This window comes from Ptychodera flava, chromosome 10 (genome assembly GCF_041260155.1).
Source record: "Ptychodera flava strain L36383 chromosome 10, AS_Pfla_20210202, whole genome shotgun sequence".
In the NCBI taxonomy this organism is placed as follows: Eukaryota; Metazoa; Hemichordata; class Enteropneusta; family Ptychoderidae; genus Ptychodera; species Ptychodera flava.
The window spans coordinates 36,021,339-36,038,026 of record NC_091937.1 but is presented as its reverse complement, the minus strand read 5'-3'; the positions used below and the strand labels follow the sequence as shown (position 1 = coordinate 36,038,026).

At 36.7% G+C, this 16,688-nt stretch overlaps 2 protein-coding genes across 2 annotated transcripts in view; both read left to right on the top strand.

Annotated features, from left to right (window-relative positions):
- LOC139142665 (zinc finger-containing ubiquitin peptidase 1-like) overlaps positions 1-16,688 on the top strand; it is a 470,199-nt gene that overhangs the window by 146,484 nt on the left and 307,027 nt on the right. The window lies entirely within an intron of this gene.
- The window catches only part of LOC139142653 (cysteine and histidine-rich domain-containing protein 1-like), a 36,345-nt gene that overhangs the window by 13,846 nt on the left and 5,811 nt on the right, over positions 1-16,688 (top strand). Inside the window, exons 3-9 of the mRNA XM_070712700.1 lie at positions 5,792-5,875; positions 6,597-6,655; positions 9,710-9,807; positions 12,338-12,402; positions 13,199-13,269; positions 14,125-14,253; positions 15,572-15,734. Of these exons, the coding sequence (XP_070568801.1) occupies positions 5,792-5,875; positions 6,597-6,655; positions 9,710-9,807; positions 12,338-12,402; positions 13,199-13,269; positions 14,125-14,253; positions 15,572-15,734 (669 nt within the window). The remainder of the gene's footprint in view (positions 1-5,791; positions 5,876-6,596; positions 6,656-9,709; positions 9,808-12,337; positions 12,403-13,198; positions 13,270-14,124; positions 14,254-15,571; positions 15,735-16,688) is intronic.

Below are 16,688 nucleotides of genomic sequence, written 5' to 3'. Positions count from 1 at the left end.
ATTGCTCTGCGAGCTGTAGATTTCTGTGGTTTGGGTTGTTTTCTTTGTACTCCTGTCGGGCCTCTTGAAATGAAAGCTCTCGTCCTTGCTAGCGATGTCGAAAACTAGAGCCCGGTCGTTGATAGTCTGTTGGCGTATACATGCGTACATGCGTACGTCTAGCTCTATGGCTCGAGCGATAACAGTAGCCGAGCCCCATTCAACTGATTCAAGAAAATCATGAGCAAATGTTATCTCAATCCAGCGTGCAATTATTGTTCAATATTCAGCAGATATTTAACTTAGATTAATTGACCTTTTACTGCGTGTTACATTTGGTAGTTGGTATGCTTGTGACAGATCAGCCGCCATTTTAACAAGCGGCAATATCGCAACATTACAATCAACCCGTAACATGTGCGGCGTTCTTGGATTTGTTTACAACAGAGGGGGACCCCCTCAGGAGGATGCGCAGCGCGACGACCACTTCGCTTTAAGAAATAAAAGCATATGCTGCTATAGGTATTGTTGTCCAGTTTGTATCTTTACATAGTGTTTATATGCACGGCAAAGTTACACATAACTCAAAACTATTGAAATGCTTCTTTGTTTTATGCTCCGATCAAATGTGGCTTAACATACTGTGCAGTTTTAATTCAAGCAGACATAGCTATTCCAGATATTTGACAAATGTCAATATGATTTCACAATGATAGAAGCTCACTTGCCAATATCGTCATCTTCTGTCATTAGTGATGGACGTCAAGACTGCATTTGCTAAGCTATTACAGGGCTCGAAATTAACATTTTATCCTGGTAGTCATTTTGACCACCACATTTTAAATTACCAGTTACAGAATTTGGAGGTCAAGCACGGAAAAATGGTGGTCATTTGACGCAAGACCAATGCTAATTTCGAGCCCTGTATTAGAGTACTGGATAATTGAAGGATTCTTTCACCTTTCACCTTTCAACTTTCACCTCTCAAAAATAAGAAAACACAGTCCCCATATGTGTACATGCAAAAACTTGTGATGGAAAAAAAATTACATCAACAGTAAATCAGAAATAAGCTCAAGACATGGAGTGAAGCATGAATACCTGTAGAGAGTCTCTGAAGTTGTTAAGTTTCAACCCTTTCACCACCATGGTTTGGTCCAAACCTATTGTAAACAATGGTGAATCTGGACCTGTTTACAGGAAATTAGGGTGATCAGGTTTAGAAAAATTCTTTTAGCTGATTTTGTCCTATTAAAGGGAGAGTGTCATCAGAACTGCACGTGTGTGACTTTCTTGTTTATGAACAATAAATTTTAGGCATGATATCTAGATGCATAAAGTCAACATAGTTGCAACATTTAAACTTTATGATATTCATCGTTAACAAACATGTTTTAACTTTCATCAATTGCCAACGTACCCTAGATACAGAGTTTACATCGGTTGTAGTGATCCCTGGCAACCTTTAGGCAGAGTTCCGATGACACCCTCCCTTAAATGTTAGGTAGGATATTAAACTGAAATTTAAATTATATCAGTTAAAAAACCACTGAGAGTGATGTCATTATTAAAATTCTCTGTAAAATGAGCTTTAATATTTCTCTGAAGCATGTAGTCCTGACTGGAAAATTTCTCCGCCCACACAAAATGACAAACACGTCTTGGGTCGTTCACATCAGTATTTCTGTTGCTAGGTAACGATGCAGAACTTGTCTGTGCATGTTTGGCGAGTTATAATCAAGATTCAGATGAACTTAGCCTGAAAATTTTTGTGGTAAAAGAAAAAATGTTTTGGTAAAGGTGTTGTTTTGCTAAGTGATCAAAGGCGCAGAATCGAATTCAGTGTCAACTTTCTTGAATTTCACACATTGATCAGTTTGCTGAGGTCGGATGATGAACTTGAGGTCATTGACCCCTGCATGCAGCAGGTACTTGCAGTGGCCTTGCAGCGGCTGATTCTGGCCTTTGTAAACAAGAATGAAATGTGAAACTCCATTGAGTGACCATAACATCCAGTACACAGCGACCTTGGACAGGACGTTACATAACCGAATCAATTCCCAGGGCCTGGAAATAGCTGGCTCTGCCAACTCAGGCAAGGTCATCTCGACATTGTTTGCACGGAATTCTTTTGTTTGTGGAATTCTCTCAAATTGGTGCGTGACTCTTCATCCCGCCCACTCAACTAAGACTCTTGTGTCGTGATGGCCACCAATCTCCATCATTCAAACACCCTTTCTGTGTTACAGAAAGAGACAAATTGTCTCTACAGTTAGTTTCATATCGTTTTTCATATCGCAAAATTCAAAGTTATTTGTTTTTTAGTTTACTAGTGTTATTTTCAAATATTTCAATTCACAATGCTGCCTTAATATAAATGATGCATTGCTGAAAGATTTAAGGTTGCCAGCATAAAAACAAGAATTATACCTCTAGTTAATACATGTTCTGTATCATTCAGGTGTTACCGTGTTTACACAAAACACTCTTGTCCGTTTGTCCCTCGATGTAAGTCTCAGAAATGAATTGTAAGATTTCTTTAAAAAAATGAAGCACAGCTAATCAGATGTTGATCAGTTTGTCAGATGTGACAGAAGGCGGACATGTTCACAGCAAGGTGACTTTCTAAAAGCTCCATTAACTGTGACCTTGAGTCATCTTGGGATTATTTTTGTTCTATTTATAAAGTACAGTTTCTCAATTCTTCTCCCAACATAGTATAGAAGTAACCAGTGTTCAATGTCACAGTGCAGCCAGTGTGTCTGTGATGTCCTATATTAATTTTGATTGCGGAATTTGGTCTGGACTGGAATTCATTTGTAAATAATAACATTGTGTAAATAATAGCAATGGCGTATTGTACAAATATGTTGAGGCAGTAGACTACTGTAATACATTGTAATTCAACATCAACTTGACAGAGTAAGAAGAACAAGAAAATCGTGGATTTGTGTAAGTGGCTTTAAAAAGACTGAAATTATCAAAATATACAGCTATAGCGCTGTTCACGGTTACAGGTGTGTTACTAAATATAGCTGTACGCGCGCGACATCGGACACGCAGCTTGAAATGCGGACAAATTTTATCAATGTTGCATGCGTGGCTGTTTTTGCAGCTTGTACTGTGAGTCGTGAATATGTTTTTTAGTATTCACTGTTACACTAGCAATCGCCCCCTGAGATGTATTTTCGTCGTTCTTGCATGCGTAATTTTCAAAAGCGTAATCTAAAAATGCGGACAAATATTTATTTTTGCATATTAATGAGAGAACAGTGACGTAAACTCTGAACGGCCCTATTGTTTCGTTTAATGAAGGGAGTCGCATACAACAAAAAGAATTGAAATTTATCACTGAAAAGGAGACATTTTCAATTGCTATGCAGATTTTATTATTCAGTTAGCAAAGTAGCCAATTCAAATCCCAGTGATTAATTAATGCTTGTATCGTGGATTACTAAATTATTACCATGGTAATATTGATTTAATGGAAAGGTGCCCTCTGTCCTGAAGGACAATAATTTTGAACAAACACCAAGCATACAAGTGTTAGGTAGACAGATATTCATGGTAGTTTATCCAGTGACAGAAATGCCTTTAGTATCTCTGTCACTTTTGTGCAGAAATATCTATGAATTTATTCCTATTTCTTTGACAAGATGAAGACTTAAAGACCGGTTTTTAGTCCCCGCAGATGCATTCAGATCTCATCACATCTCTTCCTTATGTTAATGACTATCCCCCAGCCCCCAACCCCCCACAAATCCACCACTACCACCTAAATAGGTGGATCCAACCACACCATAGGAAACAGTTAACTTATACTAACAACTGGATGGGTATCAAAACAGGAACAGAAGTATAAATATTGAACAAATGATAACGTGGAAATCCCACAGAGAACCTCTGTAAAATCTCCAGCTTTAATAATCTATCACAGCCTTTTCAGTGTCATTTTGAGTAGAAAAGATGTGATATGCTCATTTTAAGTGTCTATCTTTAAAGAGTGAAAAAAATCTTTCCTTTCTTTGTGATCAGAGTAAATTTTAAGGGATCTTTAACAATGAAATAAAGTTATTGATGTATTTTTTTGTAAGCTTGAGTGAGAATTTCTTGACTTGAGATTCACAAAGATGAATGGTTGATTCATTAATGATGGTGTTTAGGGTATTTTATGGTATAAATAGTGATAATTTCTTGATGTAGGGTGCAACCCCTAAAGTAGTGATGAGGTGATCTACATTTTGGCAAGAATAATGCCATTGTTATTTTGTGTCTTTAGATTTGAGTGTCAGAGAGAGAGAGAGAGAGAGAGAGAGAGAGAGAGAGAGAGAGAGAGAGAGAGAGAGGGGAGGGGTGCATGAAATTATTATCTTGAGAAAATTGAAAAAAGTTTATAATGTTGGCTTCAAAATTTCATTCACATATCAGTTATTGTTTTTCATATCATCATTTGGTATCTTAATACTGTGTTTTTCAACTATTCCATCAGTCAATTAGGGCCATGTGACTGAACATTAACATTCGATACATGGGACGTTTTAAGCTGTGACCATATAATATAATGGATATGCATGAATATTCACAAAATATTACCCATTCAAAAACTTGAATTCATGTTACTATCCACATGAACAGCATATAATACATCTGAGCTAATAATGTACGTCACTTTTAAGTAGCAGATTAGTCAATTTTAAGACACCAAACAAGCATTGTCTGCTTCAGTTTGGTCGGCATAGCTTAGTTTGTTGTAAGAGGAAACATCTGTGGCTAGCAAAGTTGCCAAATATGCAGCAGACGACAGTGCCTGTAATTCTGTACTGAGGTGAACAGAGCGTTTTCATTATATACAGTTATTAGTCGACATGATTTCTAGCCCCTTGATTTTTAGCCTTCCTCTCACCCTTGCCTGTTAATAAACACTTATATCATCATTCATCCCTTCAATGATGGAGTTATTTATAATTTTGTATGCTCCTCGAAAGTGAAAGACTTAAACTTTTGCTCAAACTTTCCTCAAGGAATCTTTCAACCATAACCTTTCAAAATCAGGAATAAAAATTGGGGGTCACTGCAAATTTTGGTACTACAGAAACAAATATCCCAAGATTTATCAATATTTGAAATTCAAAATGGCCACCGGCCCTGTGTTAACTCTATGAAGAAAAATGAAATTTTCAATTTTCAAAAAGTATAAGACCATGAAAACTTTTTTAACACCAAGAGCTTTAAAATGAGCCCACACAAGTGATAGATCAGAAAAGAATTGATAGAATTTGAAAGCTCTAGAAAAGGATTGATAGAATTTGAAGCTCTAATATCTTTTCCCGAGGCAAATTCAACCTTGTTTGCCATTCAGCATGCTGACAAGAGGTTACAAGGGGCACAACACCATTTTGAGATCATTCAAGACCACACCTTGCGTACTGTTGTATACTGTTGAAACATCATGATTCTTCAGTTATTTCAAATACCCATTATCTGTGATAGAAAATACCGTAGACAGTAAAGGATGCTACACCTTATGCATAAATGAACTGCACCATCAAAGCCATACTTCACATTCAAACGGAAACTCGGTTAAAAGTTGCTTTTCAGATGTCATTGAACACACACAAAAATCTTACGTCTGCAGGAAATTCACGGTTTGCTAACTATCAACAAAAAAAGAGAGACCCAGATTTGAAAAATTCATGATTGTAAGTATCTTGAATAACTAAGTGCATTTTGTCTTGGTTTTCCATCTGCTTCCGTGTGTTTTTCCTGCTTTAGGGAAATACTAAAAAGATGTCTCATCTGGATTATCTTTCAGGGATGTAAGAAAGGTTACCATAGCAATGAGAAACCACCAGAACCTCCCAAGCCAGCTCCTCTCATCAATGTTCCTGAAGGACAGGTTAGTGACCTGTCTACATTTCTCTGTTCATCCCAGCATGCATTGCATTGAGTTGCCATTTTAGGAAAGCTTATGCCAGGATTGGTCAAAGCTGGTATTGAATCAAATCACCGTAGGCAACCAAGCAGTGCTCCCTATCTTAGTAAACAAATTTTCCTTGAAATTTTTTTTTTTCAGATTTACAATAAAACTTTGAAATGTTTACAAAAGATTTTCACTCTTTATATCATATAGGTTTAACATTTATTGTATCTCTTTGTCAGCAGTAGTTAAAGGATGTGTGCAAATGTAAAATATTTTATTTTCTCATCTCTTTGCAAAAACTATTAAAAAATGTGTCCTTTCAAAATCTCTGTCCTTTGAACCTGAAACTTTTGATGATTTCTTCACTCAACTGTACGAAGTTTCTTGTTCAGTGTCAAAAGAATGTTAAGATACACAGTATTTTAAGGTTTTCAACTCAGCAAGTGTAAACTGTATCTCACAATGCATTCAGATTGTACACAAGTGAGATCTTGTCCGGACTAGAATTCAAATGTAAACAATAATAGTGCATTGAACGCTATGTTAGCAAGCTAAATATATGTAGTTAGTGTTTCAAGATATTTTGGGAAGTAGAACAGAACTTGCACTTGACATAGAAAACAAAAATTACTGTATGGAAAATTGTCAAAAGTTACAGCAACTAGCCGTTTTAAACAGTTTTTTCTTTTCTTTCCAGGAAGTCATAACTGTTGCACCTAGAAAACCAATCAACTGTAACAGTGAAGATAGACCAAGGTATTGAAAACTAAACAATTCTTCTCATGAAAAATTCAAGGATTTTCTAGATTGGTCTGTCAGATTTTTTTGAAGTAGATGGACTGTCTTGGAAATACAAAAACTATTTCCAAACACTGTTTTATTTCTGAAAATCTCTGACAAAGTTTTTGAATTTTGAGTTTTTTAATGCAATGAGGGTTCACCACTCATATCTATTCTGTCATAGCATTTTGGATTCTCAAAATTCTCTGATGGTACAGTTGTATCCAAGATTTGAGATTGTCTTACATGGACATCCTAGAAATTTACATCAGGATGCTACACACAGATATTTTTTCATCCATTCTGTATCCCTGCCTTTTAAGTAGTCTCATCCAAATGCATTATTGAGAACAATAGGGTTAAACCATTTGAGTGGTGAAATGGGTGAAAGTGAAACAAGGTCTGTAATTAGTACCCATCCTATTTTTTGAACATCTGTCATGATGTGACCCATACTAGCTGCTGCTCTTCTCTTCAAGGTGAACAATATTTTCCGTAATTACCTTTGAAGATGTACTTTCGAGTATTTCATAATCTGAAATTTGAATACAAAAATTACTGTTTCATTTTGTTACCCAATAGATCTGCAAGATGACTGTCCCTATGTTATCATTCTGTGTTCCTTTGTATAATGTCATACTTTGTCAGACCTGTGTCTGTTAACAGAGACAAACTGGAATAAGCTATTTTTCAGCATAAATGTGTTCACCAGGTATTAGACTTTTTGAACGTCACAGGATACTTGCAGCATGACACCAATTTATTTGATCCGCAAATCAAATGATACTAAAACAACCACAATTCCTAATCTTCATCTTATTGTGCAGGGTCATTAATCTGAAATTGTGAACTCTACTTTGAGCTTGGGATCATAAATTCCTATTTCCTGTCAGATGGTTTAACCAACATTTTGGAAATAATGGGTCTGTACCAAATTCTGCTGTCAAAAGGGGCGAGTTTCCCATTTTTGATGTGTCAGTTCAATGCATTGTGTAAGGGAAACGTAAACTCAAAAACCAGGACAGTTCAAATTGGGGTCATACTACTAGTACTTTTGAACAGTGTAAAATTTTATGAGGCCGTGAAAATGTGTAACTTTGGAATGGTCCTTGTATAAATAATGTATATGAGAGTATAGCAAAGTAGGTTGATTGTATTTCCTCCCAGTCGTTCATCAGCCATAAATTTGTTCATAGATTCAATGGGTCAAGGTAAGCGACATGTTTGCCGTCTTGTGCAAACAGGACACGTCTGCTTGGGTAAAATGAACATATTTCCATTCTTGGTACAAGTCAGTATGACAACAAATGTGGTCCAATCTCTCTACATCATGGATGTCACTCTCTGTGAAATTTCTCATCATTTTCATCCCTTCCACAGTCATTTTATCGTCTGGTGCCTCAAAACTGAAATAATTCAACATTTGTTCAAATTTTCATCTAGGAAACTTTCAACCATTCTCTTACCAAATCAAAACGATAAAAGTCAAGGGTCTTATCACTCTTTTCTCTCTACACCAGGGGAACAAATTGCCCTACATTTACTGATATTTAGAATTCAAAATGGCTTCCATCCCTATGTTACTCTATTGAGAAAAATTATTTAAAATTATCTCAATTTTCACAAAACTAAGCCATTGAAAGCTTTTTTAACAGTAAGAGTTTCAAAAAGAGCCCCCATAAGTGGCAGATTAGAAACATCCTTTAAAAATTTGAGAATTGGAACATCTATCCCTGAAGCACATTCTACCCTAAGCCACTGATTATTTCCATGAGAGAGATGAACCCAGTGTCTTTCAGGTGTTCCAATAGGTTAAACCTGGAATTCAAATGGACCATGGTGCAAACAAAACCATGTGCACAAATATTTCTAGCACAAACATCATGTGATCTCTTTGTCATACTGAATCTGTAGAACACATTTTGCCCCTTTTTATTCTGGAGTAGAACCATTCATACTATGGTGACCATAAAATGTAACACTGTGATACCTTGTACCAAGGTTTGTGGTTTTCCAGAGTAGCCATTAACTGACCCGTACAAACCAGAGTATGTGTCCCTGCTTGTCTAACTCTTCTGTCTGTATACAAGGTTGGAAGTAATTTTCTGATAATCACTATTGGATATGTGTCAAGATATTGACCAATGTAACTTAAGGTAGTATGGGCCGCGAAAGTGAATGACTTAAATTTTTTCTCAAATTTTCCTCAAGGAATATTTTAACCATTCTCTTCCAAAATTCAAAATAAAAATCTGGGGTCACAGTGCAAATTTTGGTACTGGAGAAGTAAGTTATCAAGATTTACCGATATTTGAAATTCAAAATGGCCGCCATCCCTGAGTTACATGTAACTCTATGAGGGAAAATTAAATTTTTCGATTTTCAAAACACTAAGACTGTGAAAAGTTTTCTTACACCAAGAGCTTTAAAATGAACCCAACAAGTGGTAGATCAGAAAAGAATTGTAAAAGTTTGAGAGTCCAAATTTATATATGTCCCTGAGGCGCATTCTACCTGAAACTGAATGATTTTATCACTATTTTTGTTATCACATCAACTACAGTTTCTTGTTGTACACTTTAAAGGCATGTGTTGGCACCAGACTGTCTCATCAGGGCCTTTGACTTTCCTTCTGATGTCACACAAAAAGTGAAATTCATGGAAAATTTTTAGGTTGATGTCAAAGCCAACTTAGTATGTCAGTGACTCAAGATTATCCTCTTTAAGTCAACAAATTTTTGATATTGCATGTCGGCATAGCACTGACTCTGGGTGATATCAAAGGCAGGTTTTCTATCAGCTTTATTGCTATACAAAGTGATTATCTGGTCACAATATTCAATGGCTACAAAGGACTAACATCACGGAAATAGTCAATGTTAACAAGCATTAATGTGAGAACAAGGGATGAAGGATTGCCTCTTTAAAGTGACTCAATGAGTTCCGAAATCTCATCCGGTAACTTTGTCCTTGAGAACTTGTACCAGTAACAATTAAAGCATTTTGAAAAATGTTCTTTTGGTCATTCAGCGTTGATGAACCGAGAAGACGACTACCATTCACAGTGTCCCAGTCTTTGAAAGTTGCTCTGGAAAAACAGAACCAGGAGACCGTCCAGCAGACCAATGGTAAGCAGCTCTTTTGTTCTGCATTTATCCCATAATCTTGCAGCCAGCCTGAGCAGTCTGTTATCTCTGAACACAGATGCATTGTGGGTAGAGGTTAATGACTTTTCCCTGGCAACAAGTGCTACTGTTTAGGAGTTTTTGTCTCTCTGACCTCAAATGCAAGGTCATCTGAGAGTTGGGCTCAAGAGAGAGATGCCCACGTCATGAATAATTCATGATCAAGACAATGTCATGAATTATATATAGCACTCGCTTGGGTTGTCATGAATACTTCCTGAAAGTAATGCAAAGATGGCAAAATTTCGTAACACGTGCTTTGCAGAACTCACGTCTGGTTTCAGCATTTTTTGAGAGTCAGTTTATTAGGTCAATAGTACAGTAATTATGATGCATTATTGATCTAAAACATATCATTTTTGTCTGGTAGTTTTCTCTTAGCAATGATGAGTGGATTCGTATGTTGTTGAAAATAATGTTTGATATCCTCTTCCAAACAGTAAGCTTTTGAACTTTTACACAAACTTCTCTGATGAGTTTTCAAACCATCCTTTCACAAAATCAGGAATCTATGTACAACTTTTTGGAATGAGAGCAGCAAGTGTTTTAGAAATTATGGATATATTACAATTCAAAATGGTTGCAGTGTCTGTGTTAAGTCTATAAGTAAAAATATGAATTTTTGATTTTTACAAGAAAATAATACCCTGAATATTTCATTTTCTCCACAAACATAAAAACAGTGCACTCAAGCATTAGACAAGCAAGCTGTTGGAAAAATGTTAAGAGTGTGGAAATCTGTCCCAAGACACATTCTGCCTGAATAAATTAAAGTGCATGTGTAGAATAGTTGGTTACTTAAAGCCTGTCAATGGCAGTCTGCTCATCTAGACCTTGTCCACCACAATATCTAGTAAACTGGTCTATAATGACTGTTGATAACAATGGATTTGGACCAAACCATTGTGATGAAAGGGTGAAATATCTAGCATAGAGCAAGTATTCTCCAGTCTGGGCCAAATTTGTGATGCATCAAAACAGAGTCAGAATTGTGCTGATTGCCATTACAGGTTTGTTACGAAATATCTCCCAATTGGTGCGACGTGGGACGCTGCTGCTTGAAATCTGGGGTCTGTTTTGCATGAGTGGCTGTGGTGCAGCTTGTAGTCTGAGCTTGTAGTCTGAGCCGTTAATACATTTTTCAGTATTCATTGTCACACTAGCAGTCACCTACTTGTTGTTCTTGCATAATTCTAAAGTGTAATCCTAAATGCTGACAAATATTTATTTTTGCATGTTAATGAGAGAACAATGAGATCAATTGTAAACAACCGTATTTATTGAAAGCAATAGCACAGTAACCAGGTAATAAAAGAGCAGTGAATTTAGTATTCACTTCTCCCCTTCTTAAAACTGTTAGAATCTACTGCTTCTGATGACATTGCATAGCACAGTCTTAGAAAAATCAGAAAATAAATCTGTCAGAGAAAATATCATCCATTAAAGTCTTGGAGTGCTTTGTGGCTGATCTCTGGGTGTAAAAAATATGTATGCATTTGCTGTCTAACCACAAATTGTGCTATCTGTTGACTTTTCCCCAGGGCCATCAGTATCCCAGCACTTTGTGTTTTTACTGTGTCTGCTGGCCGTCTGTTGCAAGCTCGTAATTTTCCATAGACCTTGAAAACAGCCAGCAGAGCTATAATTAACTCAGCACTGTTATAACCTTGCCAGACTGCCTCCAGTTCACCATGGTCATGTCAGTAATAGCGCTTCATGTCTAGGAGGAATACAGCCTTATGTTTGGAATTATTTTTTTTCATTTATTTCATCTGTTGTGATATTTGCTCTCTTCAGTGCAATTGGACACCTTGGTTTCTTTCAAAGGAAGTTGTTAATCAACTGCCTCTTTTGTATGATGACAAAAAGAGCCATGTTCCCTTGTGTAGCGCCGGAAGTTTTCTTCATGGATGGGTTAATTAGCCCACTGTGGGCAAGTTTTAATAGAAGGACACTGCTATACACGTAACACTTCTAGACACAATAATCACACACCTCATACAGGGCACTGTGTCCTTATTTTGTTAAGTTGAGCTTGCCTAGATGAGCATATTGAAACTGCTTAGCATATTGATGACCGGCTTTTGCATCCTTGAACCGGCCTGTGAATGTTGCTGGACCAATCAGGGCAAAGACTGTCAGCTGTGGAACTCTAGAGGGTGCTATTTCAAATACAGCATTTTGATTTGTTGATAACATGCGTTGGATATAGTATTAATGGAGATTGGAGAATTTTGTGGTAATACGCTTATTATGCACTAAAAAAGTTACAGCACGTATTTCTACACCATGTTACCATGAAGGAATTTTCACAAAGTTCCTTCTGCCAAAATTGCTGATAGGCATCCTGTATTCTTACACGTACATTCAAAATTTTAAACCACTGTATGATGATGTAATTTAGATATACACTACAGCCAACTAGTGAAGAGAATCTTTCTCACCGGTGACGTTTTGTATTTCACACGTACAGACATTGAAGAACAAAGTGGACAGATAAAGATTGGAACTTCTTGTAAAAACAATGGCTGCAATGACGTGAGTGAAAATACATGTGACAACCTTTCTTTCAATCCTTCCATACACAGTTTATATTTTTTTCCAAAAACCAGGTACATAAACTAAGGTGAAGTCAACGGTTTATGGATTACAGTTGTCAAATTGTTGTACTGTTTTTGTTACAAAGCTGATGCAGTTCATTTAAATTTCCCAGTCTTTCCTGGTTAGATATGCATGTATTTTGTGGGTTTTTTTCAAAATGTCATGGTCTGTTTACTCCTGTTTTTGCTAAAATATATGCTGATTTTTTTATATTTATCAAAATCATGTAAGTCATATGTGATATGTTGATACAGTTTTGATACAGCCAGGCAAAGTATCAGAAAAGGTACTCTCTATCTTCAGATGTAAACGTTGTCTATTCATTTTATTGGACAGAACTTTGAGTAAAGCTGAAAAAGTGAATGATGAAACAGCATAAAATGCAACACTGCTTACATACAAAATAGATTTGGAAATAGTGTACGGCATGAATGAAACAGAAATATCGACATATTACTGAGTGCAAACAGGCAGCAAATCAGTGCAGTTTTGTAAAAACTAAATGGTCAGAAAATCTTAGGTTGTAATTCTCAGAGAATCTTACCTTGTGGTGCATTGTAATAGAAAACCACCAAACAGCGACTTTTGTTGTTTCTATTGTCAAGTTTCAAGATGGCATTGACTTGTCCAGTTGTAGACAAGTATATATTATGAAATGCCATGAGTTTATATGCCATGTTTCTTGACTTGTCTAAATGACATCTTACAGTTTGTAATTTCTTTCCTCCAATAGTCTTACGCAGATGAAAACAGTAATCAAGGTATCTGTACATATCACCCAGGCGTGCCAATATTTCATGAAGGGTGAGTAAAATGTGAAGATTTCACGGGAAATGTTGGATGAGAATTCCATGGTCGGCTGGCGCAATGTGGTGTATGTAATCATGAGCATGTTGAGTGTGATCGGCTACGGTGGTAGCAATTGGAAGGAACGGGGCCACCAGTGGCAGAGATGGGAACAGTGAGAATCGTATGCATGAATATGTACTTTTGACCGTAGACATCAACACCTGAACAGTAAGCGTTAAATTTAATGTGCATGCGTGTGATTGTTGCTGATTTGCACTGGCGGCACTGTGCATTCCAATCTCTATAGACACCACCATGCCGTACCCGATTACACTGAGGATTTACACCACATTGCGCCAGCCGACCTTGGAGAATTCAGTGGCAAAGATGAATATGACATTCAATTCTATTGTAATCCAGTCTCTTGCAAGGAAAATGTATTATTTTTCGAAAGTTGAAAAACTTGCACAGCAAGACAAAAGAAAACTGGCCAACAGTGTGTAATTTTACAAATCACTATAATCCTAAGGGGTCAAGTTGCTCATAAAGCCAGGAAGGCCCCTGAGAATACCTGATTGATTTTGTAATGGAGATTGGACCCAAAGCTCTTCAGCCAATTCCAAAAACCTATCACACAGTAGGAAAAACAGACATGTTTTCCAGTAGTACAGGATTTTTGTCACCCATTCTGCTTTCCTGCCCGTCTTCAGTGTGAAGAGGCTCTGAATGAAGGAAACTATGAGACGTTCATTTTGGAATAAACTACTACAAGTAACCCGATGCATCTACAGTTTGTATGTATATCCAAGGCGCCCTCAAGAATTGTGCAAAAGTGTTCTGATCCCTTTTGTTTTTATTCTTTTCTCCTAGCATGAAGTACTGGTCATGTTGTAAACGGAAAACATCCGACTTCAATAACTTTCTAGCACAGGCAGGGTGTGCCACTGGAAAACATTTATGGTTAAAAAAAGATGACACAAAGAAGACTTCCTCATGCAGGTAAGCTATCTCGTCTGTCTCTGCTACCACAAACATGTCCAAGCATTGATAGTTGGATGTGAAGTACATCAGATATCATGTACACAGAGTAGTAAAAGTAGTATTGATAGCTGCATGCGCATGACATCGGACAATGCCGCCTAAAATTTGGAAAAATTTTGTTGTTGTATGCGCAGCTGTTGTTGCAGCTTGTAGTCTGGGACATAAATTCAAATGAATTAGTGTGACTTTTAGTATCCATTGTAACACTACCAGGATTTATTTTCATCGCTCTTGGGGAAAATGCAGACAATATTTATTTATGCATATTAATGAGAGGTAAAATGATGTCCTTTGCGATCAGCGCTATTGTCAGGATTGTTTGCATATATGTATACCTGTTTTAACATTCATACAATTTAAGTTTGTTAAAACACAGTTACCATATAAAGGCAGTGAGGAGCACATTCACTATTCTGTGAACATTTTGAAGTTGGTCATTTATTTGTCAATGTGTCAAACAAATTCAGTATATCTTCAAGAGAAATTAATCAGGAAAGGTAGCACCTCATGTGTGGGTTTGAAAGGCATTGGTAACCCATACAGAAATTTGACCTCTGTGATAAAAATCGTTTATAATATGAGTACTTGTGTATGGGATATGTTTGTGTGAATCTGGAATAGTCTGTTTGCATATAGTTGTGTATATCAGTGTTTTTATTAAGGTAATATGCACCTCGAAAGTGAAAGATTTCAACTTTTGCTCAAACTTTTCTCAATGAATCCTTCAACCTTTCTCTCACAAAATCAACAACAAAAATCAGGGGCCACCATGCCATGTTTTGAACTCGGGAAACAAATTACCCAAACTTTTGTGATACTTGAAATTCAAATGGCCACCATCCCTGTGTTAACTCTGTGGAGAAAAAAATAAATTTTGGATTTTTGAAAAACTGAGATTGTTCAAAGTTTTCTTGTCCAAGAACTTTGAAATGAGCCCCACAAGTGGTAGATCGGAAAAGAATTGTGAAAGTTTGAGAGTCCAAATATCTGTCGCCGAGGTGCATCCTACCATAAGGTCTATACCCTGGTAAAGCCTGTTAGGGCAGTCCAGTCATGTCACTTGAATTGAGATGACAACAAACTTCCAGAAATTGAACCAGGGTTCCCACATCATTTACCTGTCTTCCCAAACCTTGGCAGAAACACTGTATGTACGTATGTAGCTATGGCTAATCCTAAACTAAAATGGTGACAGTGGGTGCTTGTGGGAGTGTCTCTCTGTGTTTATGATATCTGTTTGTCTACAGCATTTGACATCTTGTTAATCATATTGCAGGTACGACTGGCATCAGACAGGGACCTTTGTATATATATCGGTATTTTCTAAGGTTGCTAACCCTGAGCTGACCTACGTTGAAGCCAATCGAGTGTCCACGTTTATAAATATTGTATTTGGCAAGGACGAGAATCTTTTCCAGCAAGAATATATTTTAAATGGGGTAAGTAATACCATATACTGAAACATCTGTAGCGTGAGGGCTCTGTCTACGCTTCTTTCAGCCTAGATAGCGCCCTCAAGCAACGCATCGTTCAGTCCAGTAATACCACTGATATGCAATGACCTCTATGTAGATTCCGTTTGCTTGGTACAATGACTTCAATCAAATTCTTCAAGCAAAGCTTGGAAAACTGCAGAAATTTTCAAAGAAGTGATATTGTTGTGAAAATATTTTTCTATGAGCTTGCTGAATTTTCAGTCCTCAACACATCCACACAGCTTTACTAATGATGCTGAAATAATTAAAATGTGCCCTGGGGATAGATGTACAGACTCTAAAACCATAATAATATTTCTTGGTCTAGTATTTGTGGGGGCTCATTGTAGAGCTCTTGGAGCAAATGAAGTGTTTGCTGGTTTATTTTTATGAGAATCAAAACTTTTATTTTCCCCATTGAGTTAACTCAGGGATGGCGGCCATTTTAAAGTTCAAACATCATTTAATATTGGGTAATTTGTTTCTCTAGTACTTAATTTTGTGCAATGACCCTTGATTTTTATTCTTGATTTTGAAATTGAATGGTTGAAAATTTCCTGACGGAAGGTTTGAGCAAAAGTTTTAAGTCTTTAAATTTCAAGATGCACACTACCTTAAAAGAAATCAGCAGGCCCTGCATATAAATTTGACATGTTGCTGATTCTAGATATTTCTTATTAAAATAAGATAATTTGAAATATCACATTTATCGAGTTAAGAAATTTCTAGAAATTCCTAAAATGACTCAAAAATCTCAGAAATGAGAGAGATTAGTTTAGATGTGCCATGGTCTGAAAGAAAGAAACACAAAAATTGTTGATGTGTACAGCATTACTAAATGTGGTCTGAAGGCACTGTAGCAGAATGGTTTCCATTGTTGATTAGAAAAGTCTCCAGAAGACTACCAGGGACTAAGAT